This window comes from Pantherophis guttatus, chromosome 1, assembly GCF_059756535.1.
Source record: "Pantherophis guttatus breed Tessera chromosome 1, ASM5975653v1, whole genome shotgun sequence".
NCBI classification, from domain to species: Eukaryota; Metazoa; Chordata; class Lepidosauria; order Squamata; family Colubridae; genus Pantherophis; species Pantherophis guttatus.
In genome coordinates, this window is record NC_142063.1 from 285,104,687 (window position 1) to 285,124,346 (window position 19,660).

The window sequence follows — 19,660 nt, forward strand, 5'->3', positions numbered from 1 at the left end:
ATATTTATATCCTCCACCATTCAGTCAGAATTGAAGAAACTTCTTGGATGAGAAGTGAAACTTCTTTAAGGAAAAACAAAGAAAGTCCAGTTGCTTTTTGAAAAGGCACCTTTGGGACAACCATCACCTGGATGACTGAGAATCTCCATAGACAAAAGGAGCAATTGGAAACTATGGTAGTTAAAAGTTAGAACCACTGAGGGTTTCTGATTCAAAGCTTTCCAAACCTCGAAAGATAATTATGAAGTAAAATTAAATAGAAATACCAAGCAATAGTAAGTTTTGACACTTGACCGATTGAGGATATCTGGATTCAAATGCCTATCAAACCATAACATTTAGAGGATGAATTTAGATGGTTTCATTTCCGTTGGCCTAAAATATCTTACTTTGTTGTGAGAATACCCTTTCTGTAAAACGGAGTCCATAAATAATGTTCTAGGTCCTTGATAGCAATATCATTTATCTTAATTTTTTATAGATAGGATTGCTAAAGTAATTGATTTAACACTGATTTATGGCACAATATAGCATTTTGCTAACATCCCAAAACAACAAAGTGGTACGTTGAATGTCGAATAGTTTGTGATGATAGAAGGGAATAAATAAATGTCTGGAAAGGCTTAAGTCAACCTGTGTTTTGACTGAAAGAATATATTTGCCATAAAATAAATCCTAAGTACTATTTGTGTAATAAGCCTTGTGATTGAGAGATCTGATCAGAATACTCTGTTCTTAATCCAAATTGTCCTCCCTTCATAACCACAGTTGTGGCCTAATATAGGCAGTTTCTCAGAACTATTTGTGGCTTCCTCAGAAATCTGATTTTCAGGTTGGTCTTGTCCTCTGGCGTCTGCTTGCACAAGTCCCCGCAATTTTCTTTGCAAGATTTCAAATATACTTTGCCATTGCATGTTTCCTAGGGCTGAGAGAGTGATTGGCCCAACTGAGTTCAGGCAGGAGTAGAATACATAGTCTCCTGGTTTCAAGACTTGATACCTTTAACGACTATCCAAACTGGACCTTATTTTTTCCATTTAGCATTTGTATGGTTTGGTTTGATATTCTGGTAACTAGTTCGCACTTTTAATTAAACCTTGATTCTGTTTCCTTTAATTTTTTGTAGGAACCCTTGACAGATGCAGAAAGGATAAAGTAAGTATCATGATCCTTTTTTGTTCCATAGTTGTTTGTAGTACTTCTGGTTTCAGGTTATATTATCTGTGCTTATTTCCTGATGTTGTGGAATTGTGTTTTCCTCTGTTAACTTTTTAATATGCTTAAAAAGAACTAACGTATAACTGGCATAAGTGATCATTGTAGAGCTGATAATGGCTGAATTGAGCTTAAACTGCCAAGGATGCTCTTCACAGAAACCCAGCTGTAGAATTATTAAATGAAAACTCCAGTGTTATCTTCATCTTAGTGCAGCTGTAACAGGTTAGTTTAAGAACAATTTCCATTCTAAGTTTGATCATTTATTTATATGGCTTGAAAATATTATTTTATGTTGTTTTTGGAAAATTGAATGGGTAAAATATTTGCAGATGATAAGTCTGTGAAGAAGAACGCTAACAGAATTATTGACTCTTTGGGAGACTGTCTACATAGATGTAAATGTATGGACATGGCAACATCATCCTTATGCATCAGTATTTCCAAAGCCAATATATGAATCTTCACCTAGAAATTTATTTGGTGACCTAGAAGTGATAGTTCTCTTAATATGAACATTAAAGTCAAGGTAAAAATGGGATGGTTATTTTCCTTCCTGCACTGTTATTTGTTTTCCCTGAGAACACATAAATTATTGAGTGAGTTTCAACTTCCAGTGGAGGATACCTGAGCTATTTAGCCCCATCTGGCTGCTGTGCTTAATCTAAAGGCTGTAAACTAAGAAGGAGCTGCTTGCATAGATGGGTGGCCTACTTTTTAGAATTAAACTCTCTGTCTGCAGAGTAGTAGAGAAATGATGAAGCATGGAATTTTCCTTCCCTGACCAAAACAAGTTGCTCACATTTGCTGATGTTGGTGCCCAGATGGGCTTACTCCTTAAAACAATATTGTGGGCGTCTTCATTCTGTGCATTAGATTCACCTAATCTTGCATACCCTTTTTGATCCCAGATTTATCCCAAATTCCTTTCATTTTATTTTCTGGTCTGATAACATGCTAGGAATTTTGAAAAACTATCTTCAGCACTACCCAAATGGCAATAGCAATAGTGCTTAGTCTTATATATCACCCCTTAGTGCTTTACAACCCTCTCTAAGAGATTTACAGAGTCAGCATATTGTCCCCAACAATATACTTATACTTTTGCATTTCACAAGTAACATTTTAGGAATTCCCTCCCTCCCCTCCCTTTCTTTCTCTCTCACACACAAACACTCCTACATCTTTAACCATCACAGACATGCCAATATAGTATTCCACTGACTACTTGCCTTCTGACTTTCTTAGATTAAATAAATCTAATATCAGTACCTGGGAAATTTTTGGGCAGATACTAAAGCAGGATATTTGTAACCATTTTAAATACAACACTGTGCTTCCTAAGCCAAGCTTTTTATAAAAATAGGTCATGTGAGACAGACCTCATCTCATTTGCAAGTCAATTATTTTAGCTATCCATGCTGTGGATATAGCCTGCCTCGATTCCAGCAAAGCTTTTGACAAGATTCCACATGGCATTCTCCTTGACAAGTATTAAAGTATAATTTGGATAGCACCACAGTAAGATTGGTCTACAGCAGATGGCCAGCTGTGCTCAGGCAATCAGCATGAACGGTTCTACATCATGTTACAAAGCAGTAACTACTGGAATCTGTCTTACAGCCAGTATTATTTGGCATTTTTATAGAAATCTGGATAATGAGATTGATGGGCTGCTTACTAAATTTGTAGAGGACACAAAATTGGAAGATCTGGCTAAAATCTTAGGTGACAGAACAAGATTGCAGTCTAATTTGAACAAATTAGAAGGCTGGACTGAAAAGAAGCAAGTTGTTCTTCAAAAGGGAAAAATGTAAGTTGTTATATTTAGGGAGGAAAAATACATGGCACGCCTAAAAGATGAGTATTCTTGGCTTGAAAGTGCCATAAATGGAGAATGACTTGTGTGTATTCATTGTCAACAAGCTAACATAAGTTAGTGTGAGATAATTGTACGAAGAGCATTATATCAAAGATGTGTGACGCCCCTATTCCCCTCTATTACACACTGGTGAGTCCACATATATAATTTTGGGACCACATTTCCAGAACGTTGCAGGGGCTTCATCATTGGATGTTTTAAAAAAAGACTGGACAGCTACCTATGTAAAACGGTATAGGAACTCCTTGAGAAGGGGGTTGGACTAGAAGACCTCCAAGGTCCCTTCCAGCTTTATTCTGATTGATTGATTGATTGATTGATTGATAATTTAGAACAGATTCAGAGGGAGGTGACAAAAATGATAGAGAAACTAGAGCACAGACTGAAGGAACCTTGGATGTTCAACCAGAAAGAAAAAAGACTGAAGCGAGATATTAAAAAGGTGGTATAGTTAAGATAAGATAGGTAAGGTAGAGGACAGGAAGGTCTGGAGGAATGTTATCCATGGGGTCGTGATGGATCGGACACAACTTTGCAACTAACAATGACAACATAGATAAGATAATCAGGTACTATTTTCCATTGTCACAGAAATGGAAACCAAAAATAATGGTTACAAGTTTCAGCCTCTTGAAATTTGCTTAAATAAAAGGATAAACTTTTTGGTAGTAAGATCTGAACAGCAGTGGAATATTTTTCCTATGGAGGTGGTGGGTTTTCTATCCCTGGTTAGATTTTTAAGAGGAAGCTGCTTCTTGAGGGTAATTTAATTGTTTTTCATGCATTTTGCAGACAGTTGATTCTGTGATTCCTTTCCTGGCTTACCAAATGATGGTTTTTGAGAATCCTGTACAGGAAAATTTGAACTTGAAGCTATCCATTTTCTGTCCACAGAACTTGTGGATATTATGCAGAAGTGACGGTGATTTGGGTGTCTATGTGTATGAGTTATAATTAGCCAATTGTTTTAAACAAATTTTCAGATTATAAAGCTCATTTGTTCACTTTGCAACTAAATTAGGTGACAATTGAAGCTATGTTTTTTGCATTTATCTTGTTTTATCTTTCCAGATTCCAGGAATGAAATTGAACTTTGTTCAGAGGCACATTGCTATATCGGCAGCAAAGTTTCCTGTAGTGTAATTGGAAATAAGTTGCTGCTTTTTGTACCTTAGGTTGTTGCAGCGTGACAATGAAGAGCTGCGTCGACGTCTGGCCTATGTCACCAACAAAATGGAAGCAATGGAGAGGGAGTTGGAGTCTGGGCAAGACTACCTGGAGATGGAATTGGGCCAAAATCGAGAAGAGCTAGAAAAATTTAAAGACAAATTCCGTAGGTATGTGACTTTTAGAACATCAGGTGGGGAGGAGGAGAGGAGAGAAAAGCAGTCCAGTTTGTTAATTGGTAGGGTTTAGCTTGTTCTGCAATATATTTTACCCTACTCTGCCATTTATAGAAATACTGCAAATGAAGTCAGGGAAACCTTGGGCTTTCCGGGTGGTTGTTCAGTTACAACTCCTAATAGCTCCTGGCTGCTATTCTTCATCGTAGTTGTTTGATAACATCTGGAAAGCCAAAGACTATATTCTCTTGTAGATCATTATGTACAGGGAAATTGTTCTATATGAAATGTGTGTCCTGAGGCATGCAGACACCACTTACAAAGCTGGATTTTTTTCCCCTTTATCATTTTGGCTTGCTATTGGATAGCTTAGTGTTATGTAAGATCTATAGATTTACAGAGCTATATTGTAATTACTACATAGAGATTCTTTGGTCAGGCTTTTTAATACTTTGGTTAATAACTGAAGACAGTCATAGAGAGCCGGAAACAGAGAAGGAAATGAGCTTTACTGAATATTGTGAAAGACATGTGCCCAATCCAAATGTTTCCCCATGAGTCCCCAAGATGATGGCTACATTGGCTGCATTGTCTCAATTGACACTGAATCTTGAAATCAGTAATACTGCTGAGATATATCACATTTTATTTCCATTATCTAGATCACTGTACCTCAACCTTGGCAACCTGGAGGTGTGTGAACTTCAACTCCCAGAATTACCAGAATTCTAGGAGTTGAAGTCCACATATCTTCAAGCTGCCAATATTGAGATATACTAATCTAGGGCTTTGTTATACCTAGGAAAGTTGTTGACATGAGTGATGCTTTACTGTTATAGAGGGAAAGGGTCCTTTCTCATTGCCTATCAATATTTATAGTTTATTAAATATAACTAGGCCTGGATACAGTAGTTTAAACCAAGTTGAGAGTCCAGTTCTTAGAAAACACAGATAAGTCATGAACCACCAGCTTAGAAACTGGGGCAATGGAGACAAATGTGCAGTCATTAATATAACAACTTCATAGATGGGAGGAAGATGAGGTGATGAAGAAAGAGGCAGAGATTAACCTTTACCAGGGGTGAAATCCAGCAGGTTCTGACTGGTTCTGGAGAACCAGTAGCAGAAATTTTGAGTAGTTCTGAGAACCAGCAAATACCACCTCTGGCTAGTCCCAGACTGAGGTGGAAATGGAGATTTTGCAATATCCTTCCCCCAGGAGTCGGAAGGGAATGAGGATTTTGTAGTATCCTTTGCCTGGAGTGGGGTGGGAATGGAGATTCTGCAGTATCCTTCCCCTGGAGTGAGGAGGGAATGGGGATTTTGCAGTATCATTCCCCTGGAGTGGGGTGGGAATGGAGATTTTGCAATATCCTTCCTCTGGAGTGGGGAGGGAATGGAGATTTTGCAGTATCCTTCTCCTGCAACGCCCACCTAGCCACGCCCACAGAACTGGTAGTAAAAAAAAATTGAATTTCACCACTGACCTTTACTGATAACTGTATTCTACCATATAGGATTGGGAGATTTCTCTGAAAGCTTTATCATAGTCTTCAACATTTCTGTTCTTTCACTGGAGTGAATTTTGATCATTTCCCCTTATCAAACTTATTCTCTCCCCCCCCCCCACATTCTCACACCCTTCCCCCAATTTTGTACCTCCTTTCTCAAGCTTCATGCAGATTAATGCAGAAGGAGATGAAATACCCAAACATGGCAGAGTTTAAGGCATGTTGTAAATACAATACCACAGTCCATTGTATAATATGTCATATCTGGTGTTCACCCTGGGGAACCTTTTGTGCCTATTTAGTAACATGGCTACTCTTCTATATCTTAGATTGCAAAATAGTTACACAGCTTCACAAAGAACAAATCAGGATTTGGAGGAGAAGCTGCATGCCCTGGTAAGTGATTGTATGGCCCTATAACGAGTAGAATGGGCAGGTCTAACTGTTTTAAAGATCTTAAAGGGTACCAGTACTGTACAGTAATATCAACATGCAATGAATCAAGATTTGGAATAGAATTTCAGTGTAGAGTTGATGAAAATGAGCATTGCTTCCAAGTCTTGTGTTTTGTGCAACAGTGTTTTGGGTGTCTCCTGCAACTCAGCTATTTGTAGTTTTGTCTCCCAGCTTTTTAAAAGACTCTTGGAGTTGTCATGTGCTGCCTATTGCAGAATCTGGGTGGGATGGTTTTGTCATGAATTGTGGGGTGTCAGAGTAGAGCCAACATTTGTATATTATGTGCATTCATAACACTCATGGCTTTTTTTCTCTCCTCTCTCTCTTTTTCTCTGTCTCTGTCTCTGTCTCTGTCTCTGTTTCTTTCCTTCCTACGCTGCTGCTGGCACATGCTGGGTGTGCTCACCTCTCAGGCCTCTCTCAGTCAAAACTGGATTTTTGCAGTTGCGTCTTTTCGTTTGTGTGTTTTTCTTTTCCTCTTCACATGTTTCAGCCTTTCCAGTTTCATTGTTGTCCATGCATTACTCAGCCCCACTTGCACTGTCTTTGATGGGATCCAGAATCTGAATCAGCCTGCAACTTGGGTTTGAATGAAATAGCTGATCCTTTCCTAGCATGACTTGCTCCATCCTATTTTATGGGATGTCATAGGGTTGTTGGTTTTTTTGGGGGGGGGATGCCATTTGTCTACCAAAAAAATTAATCCACAAACTGACATGAAATGCAGTACTTTTTCTTATCATTGCAGAACTAGGAGATGGGTAGTACAGTTCTCAGAAGCTTCAATCACCATAACCAAAACTAAGGATTTCTCATTCTAGTACAAATACAGTATTAAATCATTATCATTTTAATCCAATATCAACACCCATGCTTCACAAGACAGAATGGAGTGGGAACAAGTTCGCGTTTTTCAAATCAAGTGAAATGTTTCGCTGAAGCAGCTGCTGACACAAAGGTGTCAGTAATCTTTGTGTTAGTGTGAAAGTTATGTTATCTGTCATATGAAATGAGAGATGGGTGGCAAATAAATTTGAAAATAAAATAAATGGGGTGAATGTGTGAAATAACAGAAAGCTTCTGATCCTGCTCACTTTATGTCACAAGTTGTATAACTGCAGGAAAAAGAAACAAAATTTTTCTGAGTGGGCTTTAGAACAATAAGGTATTACTTTAAATGCAAAATAAATACTCTGAGAATCAATTTTCATGGAAAGCACAAGTGGACAAAGTGGAAAGCACAAGTTGTGTATTTTCCTGATCCCTGAATCCCATCCTGACCATACTCCTTTCCTATGAATGCTTTGCTGGGTGGGATTGCCACTGAGGCAGGAAACACATATAGCGTGAGCAGTAAAGTAGGCTTAAAGTAATAGTCAGATCTCAACATTCATTCCTCAAACTCGGGCCCCAATCACTTGCATCATCTATCTAGTAGTAGTAGTACCGGTATTTAAAGGCTGTTGTACACTTATTTGAAAGCAAACCCTATTAGACTGAATGAGGCACACTAGAACTGTGTGATACTGGGCTGTTTTTCTGTGGAAAAGGTAAGGTACTTTTGTAGGGCAAATGCCTATTGAAATTTCAGAGTAGAATTTGCCATTCCTGTGATACGTAATTAAGATCCTTATGTTTTGCTACTTCAGCAAAATATCTTATTTAGAAGAAGTTGGGATAAAAGGACGGTCTTGGAGACTCAAGAAATAGTTGAGAGCTAGGATGCGCAAATCAGTTTAAGTCTATTTCTTCTCAAAATGGCATGCATTTAAACATTACTTTTTGCCCCTCAGACAGGTTCTGAATTACCTGCTTAAATAAACACTATCCAGTTTTGTCTAGTGATTCAGGCACCAGGTTAGAAATCAGGGGACTGTGAGTTCTACTCCCGCTTTAGGCATGAAAGCCAGCATACATGAGTTTGGGCTAGTCAACCTCTCTCAACCTGATCTACCTCATATGGTAGTTGTTGTGGGAAGATAGGAGGAAGAAGAAATATTAGGTATTAGGTATATTTGCCACCTTGAGTTATTTATAAAAATAATAAAGATGGAATAGAAATTAATTAATTAATTAATTAATTAATTTAAAATCCCTCAATCATTGTTATTTATTACACTTGTCCTGTGCACCTTGCTCAAAGCATGTATTTTTGTTTGAATTCATTCCAAGATGGATTTCATTTTTGGTGGGTCACATCACTTTTATTATAAATAATATATATATATATATATATACTAGCCTGCAATGCTAGGTAAGTGTAGGAGAATAAAATTTTAAACCTCATGGTGCAGGAACCTTTTCTTTCTAATGATAAACTCTAGATATTGATCTGATATGTTTTTAAAGAGTGCAATATCTGCTTGTTTCCAAGATTTTCTCCTACCATTCTCCCACCATGTCTAGACTAAAACTTGAAAATTGATATTTTTTTTAATTAACATGGAGTATTATGTAATTAAAGGCCATGCGTAATGGTGAGATTCAGATGAAGCCATTACTATTCCTCTGCCCCACAATTACAGTAGATGATTGTTACAGAAAACCTGGGTATGTGTAGAGTTGTGGAAAACATGAGTAGAATATATAATAAGTACAGTTGCTTTAGATATTTTATGTGCTCCTATTATTTTTCTTTAGATGAATACACACAAACAGTTTTTCACAGTTTCCCCAAGCATAATTTCTCTCCTTCTCAAATGTGCCTATTCAAACCAAAATTACTAAAGTCTGACCTTGCTCGCTTTCCATGATGTTCTTGGATTTCAGTTCTTATAATGCCTGACAATAGATAATGCTAGCTTAAAATGATATGAATTGGAGTACAGCAGAAGCTCAGGTTTGCCAATTCCTGATTTAAAGGGCATTCTTCATGTTTGTATGGTGTTTTTGCAAACAGGTATGAAGAAGTCAAACACTCAAACAGAGTTTGCGTTCCTAAGTCATTCCTCCCTAAGATACACAAAAAGAATTATATGGGTTAAAAAAGCCTCTTTTTTGCTAAATGAAGAAAAGGAGTTTGGGTAGGATGTAGAAGAGAAGAGGGCAAGGATGAAGACTGCCAATTGTTGACTAATGTGACTCATCACGTGTATATTGCTATTCTCTAGATTAAAAAAGCTGAAATGGATCGGAAAACTCTTGATTGGGAAATTGTGGAGCTCACTAATAAGCTTCTGGATGCCAAAACAACTATCAATAAACTGGAAGAGCTTAATGTAAGATTTTTTCAGAATATTGATCTTGTGTAAGAAATAGGGAAATAATTAATAGGCTTAACCTTACATAAGTATATTAGTGTTTAAAGTTCTGTGAAGAGCAGCAGATGACAGCCTGCTGAAGATCAACTATTCTAAAAAAAACTGGCATTGTATAAGAGAGCCCAATTCCTATCCAAGCAACATATTGACATATATACTTTTTCAGGAAGATGGATTGTGAAAATTGGGATACTTAATCTGTGTTTCATTTAGAACAGCTTTTCCCAATTGGGTGTTTTTAAAATGTACAAAATTAGGAATATGGGCCTTCCCACTTGATGTGGTTCATATGCTAGCATATCTTGAGGACCTAGGTATGGAAATGCAATGCATTAACTGACAGCCATACAACTCAGTTTATTCTATCAGACATTTACCAAGGATTCTGATGCTTTTTTTGATCTAGTGAGTTGTTTTTTTTATTTTTTAATTATTTTTCCTATTGGCTCTGTACACTGATGTATCAGCCTGACCTACATATGACTTATATATGGTCCTATCTTTACAGTAGATATGGTCTAGGCCTTTTCTTGGGCCTTATTTACTGACTTCTGTTTGTAAAGCTATGAAGTTCTCCGCTTATAGTAGTTGTCTTTCGTAAAGCCTGTTTTAAAAATAACTATTCTAGTTTGTGAATGAACTTGTCAAATCGCACAAGTTTTAATCAGCCACAATGGAGAAGAGGCTAGTAGCTAGAACAAGTAGTAAAATATAGTAGCTGTACATTTTAATGCATTTTTATTTTTCTAAAATGTTCATTGGGACTTGTGAGAGAAATTGATATGATCAAGACTAGTTCTGTCCTTAGCCTTCAGCTGAAGATTCTGGGTTGCCATAGACCAGGGGTGTCAAACTCGTGGGCTGCGGGCCGGTTGCGTCACGTGCTGGCCCTGCCCCCGCCCGGTTTAGCAAAGGGGGAAAAAGTCCCGACACGTCACATGACAATGCAAGTTTGACACCCCTGCCATAAACTGTTGCAAGTTCTCAGTTGTTTTGTTTTCATCATTATGAAATACTTTTGTACTTTTGCCTGGGACATCACATTGTTGTGGACCATTTCCAAGCTATATCTTTTCAATTATGATGTGTTGTCTTGACAGGAGCGATACCGGCTAGACTGTAACTTAGCAGTGCAGCTCCTGAAGTGCAACAAATCTCATTTTCGGAACCACAAATTTGCTGATGTGAGTAAAAACCTGGAGGGGTTTGAGGACTGGTGAATCACTTTAATGGCCTGGGATGAACTGCATGTCCTTATTTTTCTGGGATTTCTGTTTCCTAAAGGGGACAATAAACAATGCCAGTCATCTTGTACATGTTTCTCATTTTCATTGCCTCATTGGCTTTGAATTCAGTAGGTTCCTGAAAAGAGTTTCATGAATTGCAGGCCTCCTGATTAATCCTAACTTTCCTCTTTTTGTTTCAGTTAACCATTTCTATATGAGTCCTCAGTACAATGAGATATTATAACAGAATTAGTAATCCAGTACAAAAATCTGATTACTACAGGGATTTTTAACTAACTAAAGTGAGGAGGCGATTTAGTAGCCAGGACAGAAAACAAGGAAGCTAGTTAGACTAGGAAGTTTAAATATCTGGAGCGTCTTATAGTCCGAAATTTTCGTTGTTGTTAGTTGCGAAGTTGTGTCCAACCCATCGCGACCCCATGGACAACGTTCCTCCTATCCTCTACCATATATTACTTTTAAAGGGGGGGGGGTTCATTTATATTTGCAGGCCTGGTACATGTTCTCAGGTATCAGTGTTTACACATTTCTACTGCTGGATATTTATGTTAGCGCAATGCTTGTTTTTGCAATCCTAACACATCTGGCCCATCACAGGGCATTTGGTCAGGGACAAAGACTATGTCACCTCTGCATACATCCTATTTAATCTTTGCCATGGGTGCTGGCTTTCATGTTCCCTGTCATTCCTCTTTTCATAGTTTACAGGAATTGCTGCAGTATTTATTGGGAAATGAACAAGAGCAGAGTCCTGCAGGAAGGCATCTTAGAGAGGCAAGGAAGGACCATGTTCTGCTAAAAGCTCAGCTCTAGGATGTTCTGCAAGATGTTCTGCACGGAATCTGTTTGTGTAACTGCATAGATGAAAGCTGATGAAAATGATGTACTCCTTGCTTATAATTTGCTTGACAGACTGTCCATGAGAAGATTCCCAGGGAGTGCAAAGTGGTTCTGTTTCCAAAATCAATTGAACTAATTCTAGGGCAGTTTGGCCAAGACAGTGCCTTGTAATTACTAGATGTTTTCTGGCAGACGTAGCTTATAACAAGAGCAAGGAGGGAATTGGTTATTCAGTTCAGTGTGGCAATCAACTTTTTTTTCCACCCATCAATGGTACTGTGTTGGCCTAACACAAGCAAGGAATGTAAGATATTACAAATATTTCTATTTGTTCTAAATGTATATTGGAAGCACAATATTTCCCTTGATTCTGGGATAGAAAGAGAAGTATTTTGAATGTAGGTATTACATATTTGAAAAGCTCTTCAGTTACATTTAGTTAGAACAAGCAGTTTAGATGGGTTTTACAGACACCGTGGTGTATTTGTCCATCCCATTTACCGTGTTTCCTATATGCGATTTTAATTCCAGACTACTCTGTCTTTTTCTTATTAGCTTCCATCTGAGCTGCAAGATATGGTCAACAAGCACTTGCAAAACACTCAGGATTCTGTAGGCCCTGGCCAGGAGGAACTGCACACCTTGGCTCCCTCTGATGTTGTGCCCACCTCAGTCATTGCTAGAGTGTTGGAGAAGCCAGAATCACTGGTGCTGAACTCAGCCAAATCCAGCAGTGGAAGTTGCTCTATGGCTGAAGATGTTTTTGTGCATGTAGATATGAGTGGCACGCTTCCTGAAACTTGTGTAAGTTCGGGGCAAGCAGAAAGCAAGGGGAAGGAGGGATCTAGACAGCAAAATGGGAGCTGCAAGCCACAGAACTGCTTGGAGAGCCTGCCAAAGGAGGTGCCTGCTTTTGAGAAACTAAGCCCATATCCCACCCCTCCCCCTCCCCACCCCATGTATCCAGGGCGGAAAGTCATCGAGTTTTCTGAGGACAAGGTGCGGATTCCAAAGAACAGCCCACTGCCCAATTGTACTTATGCTACCCGCCAAGCTATCTCTTTGAGCTTAGTCCAGGGGGAGGATGAGAACTGTGACAGGCAGCGCCCCCTTCCTAGCAGCCCAGCCTCAGGTCAACGCTCTGCCTCCAGCTGCTCCTACCAACCTTCCCCCAAGTTGAGCCGGGTTCCTGGATCTTCTCAAAGCAGCCCCTTCAGCAGCCCCCCACAGGTTCCCAGCACATTTGCCAGTTCCGCCAGCTCCGAGGAGGATTTACTAGCTAACTGGCAGCGGATGTTTGTGGATAAGGCTCCTCCTACCACAGAGCACGTGCTAGTAAACCGTACTGCATTTAGTCGTGACACAGCACAGGAGCTCCAGAAACGTTTCAGCCGCTCCATGCAAGAGTTAGGTCGGGTAGCTTCCGCCTACTCAGATGGTGAAGAATCCGTGCAGAGCTACAGCTGGACTGTAAGCAGAGACTCAAGCGTGGACATCGACAGCACAGAGTTTCGAAGTCGCCGGAACCACTTCTCTTCTGACTACAGCACAGATTTCTCCCAGGACGAAAGCTGCAAATTGCTGCAAGGGTCTGGTACTGAGGGGATGGCAGAGCCTGTCACTTCTTCACCAGAGAAGTCCAAAGATTACATAGACTACTCATCTGGGAGCCCAGGTGAAGAACAGGAATTGTTGCTCCTGGAAAGCAGGGTGAATAGCCAGGAGGGGGTTTCTGAGCAGAGCAAGGATGGTAAGAGCAAGCCACCTCCTGGGCGCCCACATCGCAGCCCCAAGAGAATGGGGGTTCATCATTTACATCGGAAGGACAGCTTAACCCAGGCTCAGGAGCAAGGCAACTTACTTACTTGAGAATGGAGAAGAAGAATTGTCTTGGCTACCCAGGTTGAGTGTTGCATTCTCTTCCCAGGGTTGCTCTTCAAGCCCTGAGACTCAAGGGATTGCTATCACATTATTTTTGGCCAGGAATTCTAGGCAATGTTTAAGTATTTACTGTCTTTTTAATACACAGGAAAGGGGAGACAGCTCTTCTCTAGCACCAGGATGCACTTGGATGTATGCTGGCAACTCTTTTGTGCTGATGTTGACTGCTCAAGCACTCCTCAGGTGTGGATAAGAGAGAGAATTGTGCTCTCTGTGCCTGCCTTCTTCAACCTGTTCTCCTTGTCTTGAAGGCCAAGATCTAGAAAATAGTTAACACTGAGTCCAATTATAATAGTATATATGATTGGAAAACCAGCACAATTTTAGATCTACACAAGCACTCTTAACTGTATGAAATTGAATCTAGTGTTAATTACCTTACAGACCTTCCCTCTTAAGGTAAAGAACAATGGAGCAGTTGAAACAAAGGCACGCTTTCTATCTCCCCTCCATGCGTCCTTTCTCAAAACGCTTGGTGAGGGGTTCCACCTGACTTCATTTCTTTTCTTCAAAAAGTCTGCCTTCACACTTACTGATCAGTTCCAATTAATTCAAATTAAGTCCTGAGACACCTGAAGCCTATATTTCTACCTTTTTGGCTTGTGGCACGAGATAGGAATATTTAGTCCCTATTTTCTTGCCTCAGTCTCCCACCAAGCCATCAGGTGAAGAAGATGAATGAAGTGAAAAGCCTTCTGTGAATGAATATCCTCATTTCTGTAAGCTTTTGGTGAATTCTGTAACATTTTGGTGAGTTCATGTTTGTTTCTCCAAGCCTTCCTGTGGCTATATGCATAGGTCAACAAGGCAGATGAGGCACAGGAATCACCTCTACCGTTTCTTTGCATGTTGCATATGGGGAGTGGGGCTCCATATTCTGGAAGTTGGGGTTTTCTGCCAAACTAGATCTCAGACTCCCTGCCATAATCTCCCAACTTGAGCTAGATTGTTTGCCATAATGAGCTGAGTCTGTGTAGCTGTCTGTTTAGCTATCACTTGGATACTCTGGATCATGATTTGGTGATAGTATACTATCTATGTTTTCCTTTGGATTAGTCTTCCTCACTCTTATTCTTTAGACGTGTAGGGGCTAAAATTCCCAGCAAGTGTGACTGTATAGGGCTGTGTGGTTTCAACACTTCTGGGAGGGGGATGCCAAATTGAGGAGTGCTGCTTCAAGTCTTCAACTGTTAATATGTACTTCTGTCTCCATTTTTGGGTGAGCAGAAAAGTGTTGTGGGATGGAGTGGTACATACTGTAGAAGAGATATTTCAGCTTTTTGATCTTGAGTCACTTTACGTCTGGTCCATAAAATTATTTCACTAGCTGAGGAAAAAATTCCCATTAATCCAAGACTAAACCATACAGCCAGCTTGCCTCTTGATGACTCTTCTTGGCACAAAATTAGATACTTCTTGTTTGCCCCCTTGGAGACGGCTGATGAGGATGGGCATCCCAATATGGGGTCCAAATTGATACTAGTGCCTTTCCAAGGCCTTACCCAAGGTCTTTTATTCCCTTTCCCCCTTTTTGGTTTCCTACTTGTATTCAGTATTTTGTTCTTCCTTTCTGGCTGTTTTTGTGTGTTATTTGCGCATTTGAGGGGAGGGACTAATTTCATAGTGTTAAGAATTTTTCATTAAAGAATCAAACTTCCATATTTGAATTCATTAACCTGCCCTGCTATTCATGCAACCAGAGAAACTTCTTGGCTACTTCGCTTAATTATTTTTGCCAGTTATTTGTTTGAATGAGATTTTGGAAATTTTCTGTTAGAGAATATTATGGCCTTTTTTTTTTCAAATACAGCAATCTGGTCATATCTGACCTTTTGGATATGGTCGTGTTTAAATTCTTATTAATGGACCATTCCTTTAGTTAAGCTGCTAGCTACTGCATTGTATTAGTGAGATGTAACACAGTATTTTTTGATAATAAACTGGTGCTAAAGATATTATTCCTTTAGCTTACATAATACTTAATGGTCTGATTTCTTTAGCTGATAATTTACTTACTTCCTTGTTCATTCTCTTGATTTAGTTTGTGAATTCCTTGAATTTTCTCTGCACTACATGGAAGAGGACAAAGGTCACTATTTTTTTCTGTTTCAGTCCTGTATTCTTTTAATCCGGTTACTGATGGAGATAGGGCAGCTTGGTGACCTTTTATTTAAACCAGTATTGGTTGAATCTTATCTAGTTGAAATGAAATCATTCTCGTGAGCTAATTGGGTCAATGGAATCGATTCGAGACCATTTCGGTTACAATATGTTAAATCCAGATCCAGTTCTCCTTTCTGTGTTTGGCTACATAAACCATTCCGAAGCTGGCACAAGTATAGCTGATAACCAAATAATCTAAATATTTTTTTCCTTCTCTCTTTGGGTAGATAGCAGGGACCCATAAAATTCAGCTCAGGGTCGCTATCATCCCTTTTTTGGCCCTCACAGCCCTCCATGTTGGTGGGATCTAAAATTTTGGACTTTTTACATTTTTTTGAAAAAAAAAGTTGGATGTGGTTTAAGGGCCAGAAATGGATTATTTAAAGCCCTGCAGAGGTTATGGGTACCCATTTAACCCCTTCTGTAAGTGACCTTTGAAGTGCTGTTGACATGCCACCCAAGCACTCAGGTAATCCTGTAGGGAATAACTTAATGGGCTAAAGGCTGGGAGAAGAAAGCGAGAAGAAAGGAAATGTTTTTTTATTATTATTATAAATGAATAGTATAATTTATCAAGTGAATTTACTGTCCTTGTGCAATCTGGCTTCTTAGCTCTTCACCTCTGGCAGTATTTTGTTGGAGAACTTGAATTGACTCATTTAGCTGCTCCCACACTTTAGAGTCCCAACTCAAGACTGTTAATCTACAACTAAAATGTTTTGGTGGTGGTGGTGTGTGTTTTGTTTTGGGGTTTTGGGGGGTTTTTTTTGTTTTGTTTTGTTTTGAGATTTTCAAACTGATAATGTATATTTTAAAGGCAGAAATAAAACTATTTTAAAAATATGTCTGTGCAGTCGGTTATTTATTTTGTGGTTTGAATCAGAAACAGACCATAGAAATCTTTGCTAAAATTCTAAAGGTGCAATCACAGGTATTTTTCAAAACTTGATAATTGATTTTTTAACCAGAAATGCGAGGGATCTAACCTGGAACCACCTTAATGCAAAAGATTGCTATACCACTGAGATACAACTCTACCTGTAAATTACACCAAGGTTAATTTTCCTTTATGATTATATTCAAATTGATTTTTTCCCCCTGGAATTATCAGTTAGGTAACAATTGACCTTTGGTCTTCAGCAGGATGCTGAAGACCTTAGTGTAGCATGGGGCATCCTTAGTAAAGTAGAACCATATATTCTTTTTTTAATTTTCAGCGTTTAGGTTTTAGAGTCCCTTCAAATTATTGATATATTTGTATACCAGCCTTTCCAACATGAGTCTTTCTAGATGTTTTGCTAATATCTACATCAACCTCACCTTCAACCACTTTGAAGGTTGTGTTTGAAATCCAAACCATCTCTGGTTGGAAGTCCATTATAAACCATGCAAGGGTTTACTGGAAAAATCCTAATTAGAAAATGAAGACACTGCTGCCTCCTATTGGTTTTCAAGGTCTTTGTATTTTATTTGCAGAGGAGATATATATTTGCGTTTCTAGAATGATGGTAATACTGTACAATAATATTTTTATTGTTGGACCAAAGTGAATGTATACATAGAAGTAAGGCCAATATATAAAAATTAGTAGAGATATCGAGCTGTAATAACACCTGATCTCTGTAATATGCTTTTAATTATTCACTCGTACTAAAACAGTGTGATGGTTTATTGTAATGTTATCACTTTGGTTCTGAATTAGTTGTTGATACATTCCGGGGGGGTGGGGGGGGATGAAGGTTTTTAAAGTTTTATTTTATCAATATTTATGTGTGCTTTAATATAGCTGTTTTGGATTTTATTTTTAAACAAGAAAAAGTTGGTACATTGGACTTACCACGCAGTGGGACAGAGGATTTTGTAGTCTGATATCTTCTTCCCACTCACACCCAAGGCAAAACCAGAAGATTCTCACAATGTTTTCTGGGGGAAGATACAACTTCTCCACCAGCTTCAGTATTACAACTCCCAGGATTACCTAACAAAAATACACTTTGAAAAATATAGTGTATTAGGATTAAACTGTGTAGAATTAGTTGCTGAAATTGATATATATCTATCAACACCTAAGTGAGCTAGATGCCCTGTTTCTGTTGTAGAAAAAGAACTTCATGTAAGTCAAATGGTCTTTAGCAAAATCAGAGCATTTTATAGTGGGATATACCAGAGCTGTCCCGGAGAATGGAATTTTGCATCTGGACAGTTTCTAGTCCTTGCTAGAAACTACCTTCTGTTCTGCCAAAAATGCTTCACCCAATCATTGTAATAGTTATTCTCACAGTGTTTTATAAAAGAGGACAGAGGACTGTATGCAATTCTACAAATGTGTTCCAAGCAATCCATGCATATATGAAGTTATTTGGGGTCCACAGGAAGGCAAATTCTAGACTCCATTTATTTGGAAACAGTGGTTGGTGCTTACTTCTCCCCTTTTGCCAGTGGGAGAAAATATTTCCCTGGCTGGAGCCAAGACTCCAGGCCTGGTCACGGGCCTGGTGGCTCAGCAGAGTGATAGCATTGTGATTAACACCAGCTGTCAGCAATTACTGTAAGTTCGAATCTCACCAGGCTCAAGGTTGACTCAGCCTTCCATCCTTTCTAAGGTAGGTAAATTGAGGACCCAGTTTGTGTGGGCAATAAGCTGACTTTGTATAAATATACAAAAGTATGAAGGCTATTGCTTAACGCATTGTAAGTCGCCCTGAGTGTCCGGAGAAGGGCTGCATATAAATCAATTTTTTTTAAAAAAAGGCTATATGACACATTTGAGGTTTCTGTGCCTCCTCCAAATAATGTGTCCCTTGTTGCCAGTTGCTGCTTTGGGTGTGGTAGGGGCACAAGAAATGGGGAAACAGTCTGATGTCCTGGTTCCTTTGTCTTCTTGTTGATTAGGGATAAGGTTAGGCATATGCTGGTTGGCTGGCTGGTGGTTAGGAGTTTCTTTTTTCAATCTCAGTAAGATCCATATCTCTAGAGGCTTTCTAAATAGATTACTATGTTTGAAAAGTCCCAATATGAGGACTGATTTTATTACTTTACTTTCCTATATTCTACCCATAGTTGTCACTTGGTGTCTACATTAGAAGTCATGTCTTCAACCAAAACCTGTATAGTTTAGGTTAATACATGCCATAAAGCCAGGCTGGCTATTATGATTATGCCTCACCCTTGGCCATGGGATCAAAAGTCTAGGGAAAATGGAATAGGCAAGGAAGGTTCTTAGTAATAAGACTAAGGCAGTAGCTAATAGGCTCTGTGTTATATAATCTTCATTCGGTCCTCTGGATATTCTAAAAGCATCTTTCTCATCTTTATATACTTTTAGCTTCCAAAATCAGAGGCGTCATGGGAACAGGTCCTGGAATGCCTTTGGAAAATTATAGAATTTGTAGGCCAAGGGAGGTACCCTACCTTATACCCAATTCCAACAGATCTAACAGAGGATCCATAGAAGCAAACAATTCCAATTCTTTTAGTCTAGGGACTTACGGACTACCCCCTCCCCCCCAAGTTGTGGAAAGACTGCCTTTTGGAAAAGCCTGATGGATTTGACACATGAATGTTAATCTTCTGCTCCATCTAAGGAGAACTGCCTCTTCCTCTTCAACCAAATTTGCATGTGGGAGGACAGAATGGCTTGCTTACCTGTATCATATATCTTCCCTTTGCAATCCGCCTAGTTCTTGTCTATTTCAGTGGAAGTCTGGGGAGGAAGAAGAAAGGGGGACAAAAGAGGAGAACGATGCTACTTTTCTCTCTCCTCATTTGCTTCTATAAATTAATCTGGCTCTCAATCATCCAT

At 39.1% G+C, this 19,660-nt stretch overlaps 1 protein-coding gene across 11 annotated transcripts in view; it reads left to right on the forward strand.

Annotated features, from left to right (window-relative positions):
* The window catches only part of TJAP1 (tight junction associated protein 1), a 58,688-nt gene extending 41,987 nt beyond the window's left edge, over window positions 1–16,701 (forward strand). For 10 of the 11 annotated variants that reach the window (XM_087883064.1, XM_087883067.1, XM_087883063.1 and 7 more), the window contains 6 exons: window positions 1,127–1,155; window positions 4,273–4,434; window positions 6,281–6,347; window positions 9,518–9,625; window positions 10,768–10,851; window positions 12,310–16,701. In XM_087883064.1, coding sequence (XP_087739190.1) covers window positions 1,127–1,155; window positions 4,273–4,434; window positions 6,281–6,347; window positions 9,518–9,625; window positions 10,768–10,851; window positions 12,310–13,623 — 1,764 coding nt within the window. In that variant the 3' untranslated portion in view covers window positions 13,624–16,701. Of the gene's footprint in view, window positions 1–1,126; window positions 1,156–2,863; window positions 3,029–4,272; window positions 4,435–6,280; window positions 6,348–9,517; window positions 9,626–10,767; window positions 10,852–12,309 lie in introns of all 11 variants that reach the window. The other variant, XM_087883068.1, reaches the window with a different exon arrangement.
* Window positions 16,702–19,660: the final 2,959 nt, after the last annotated feature.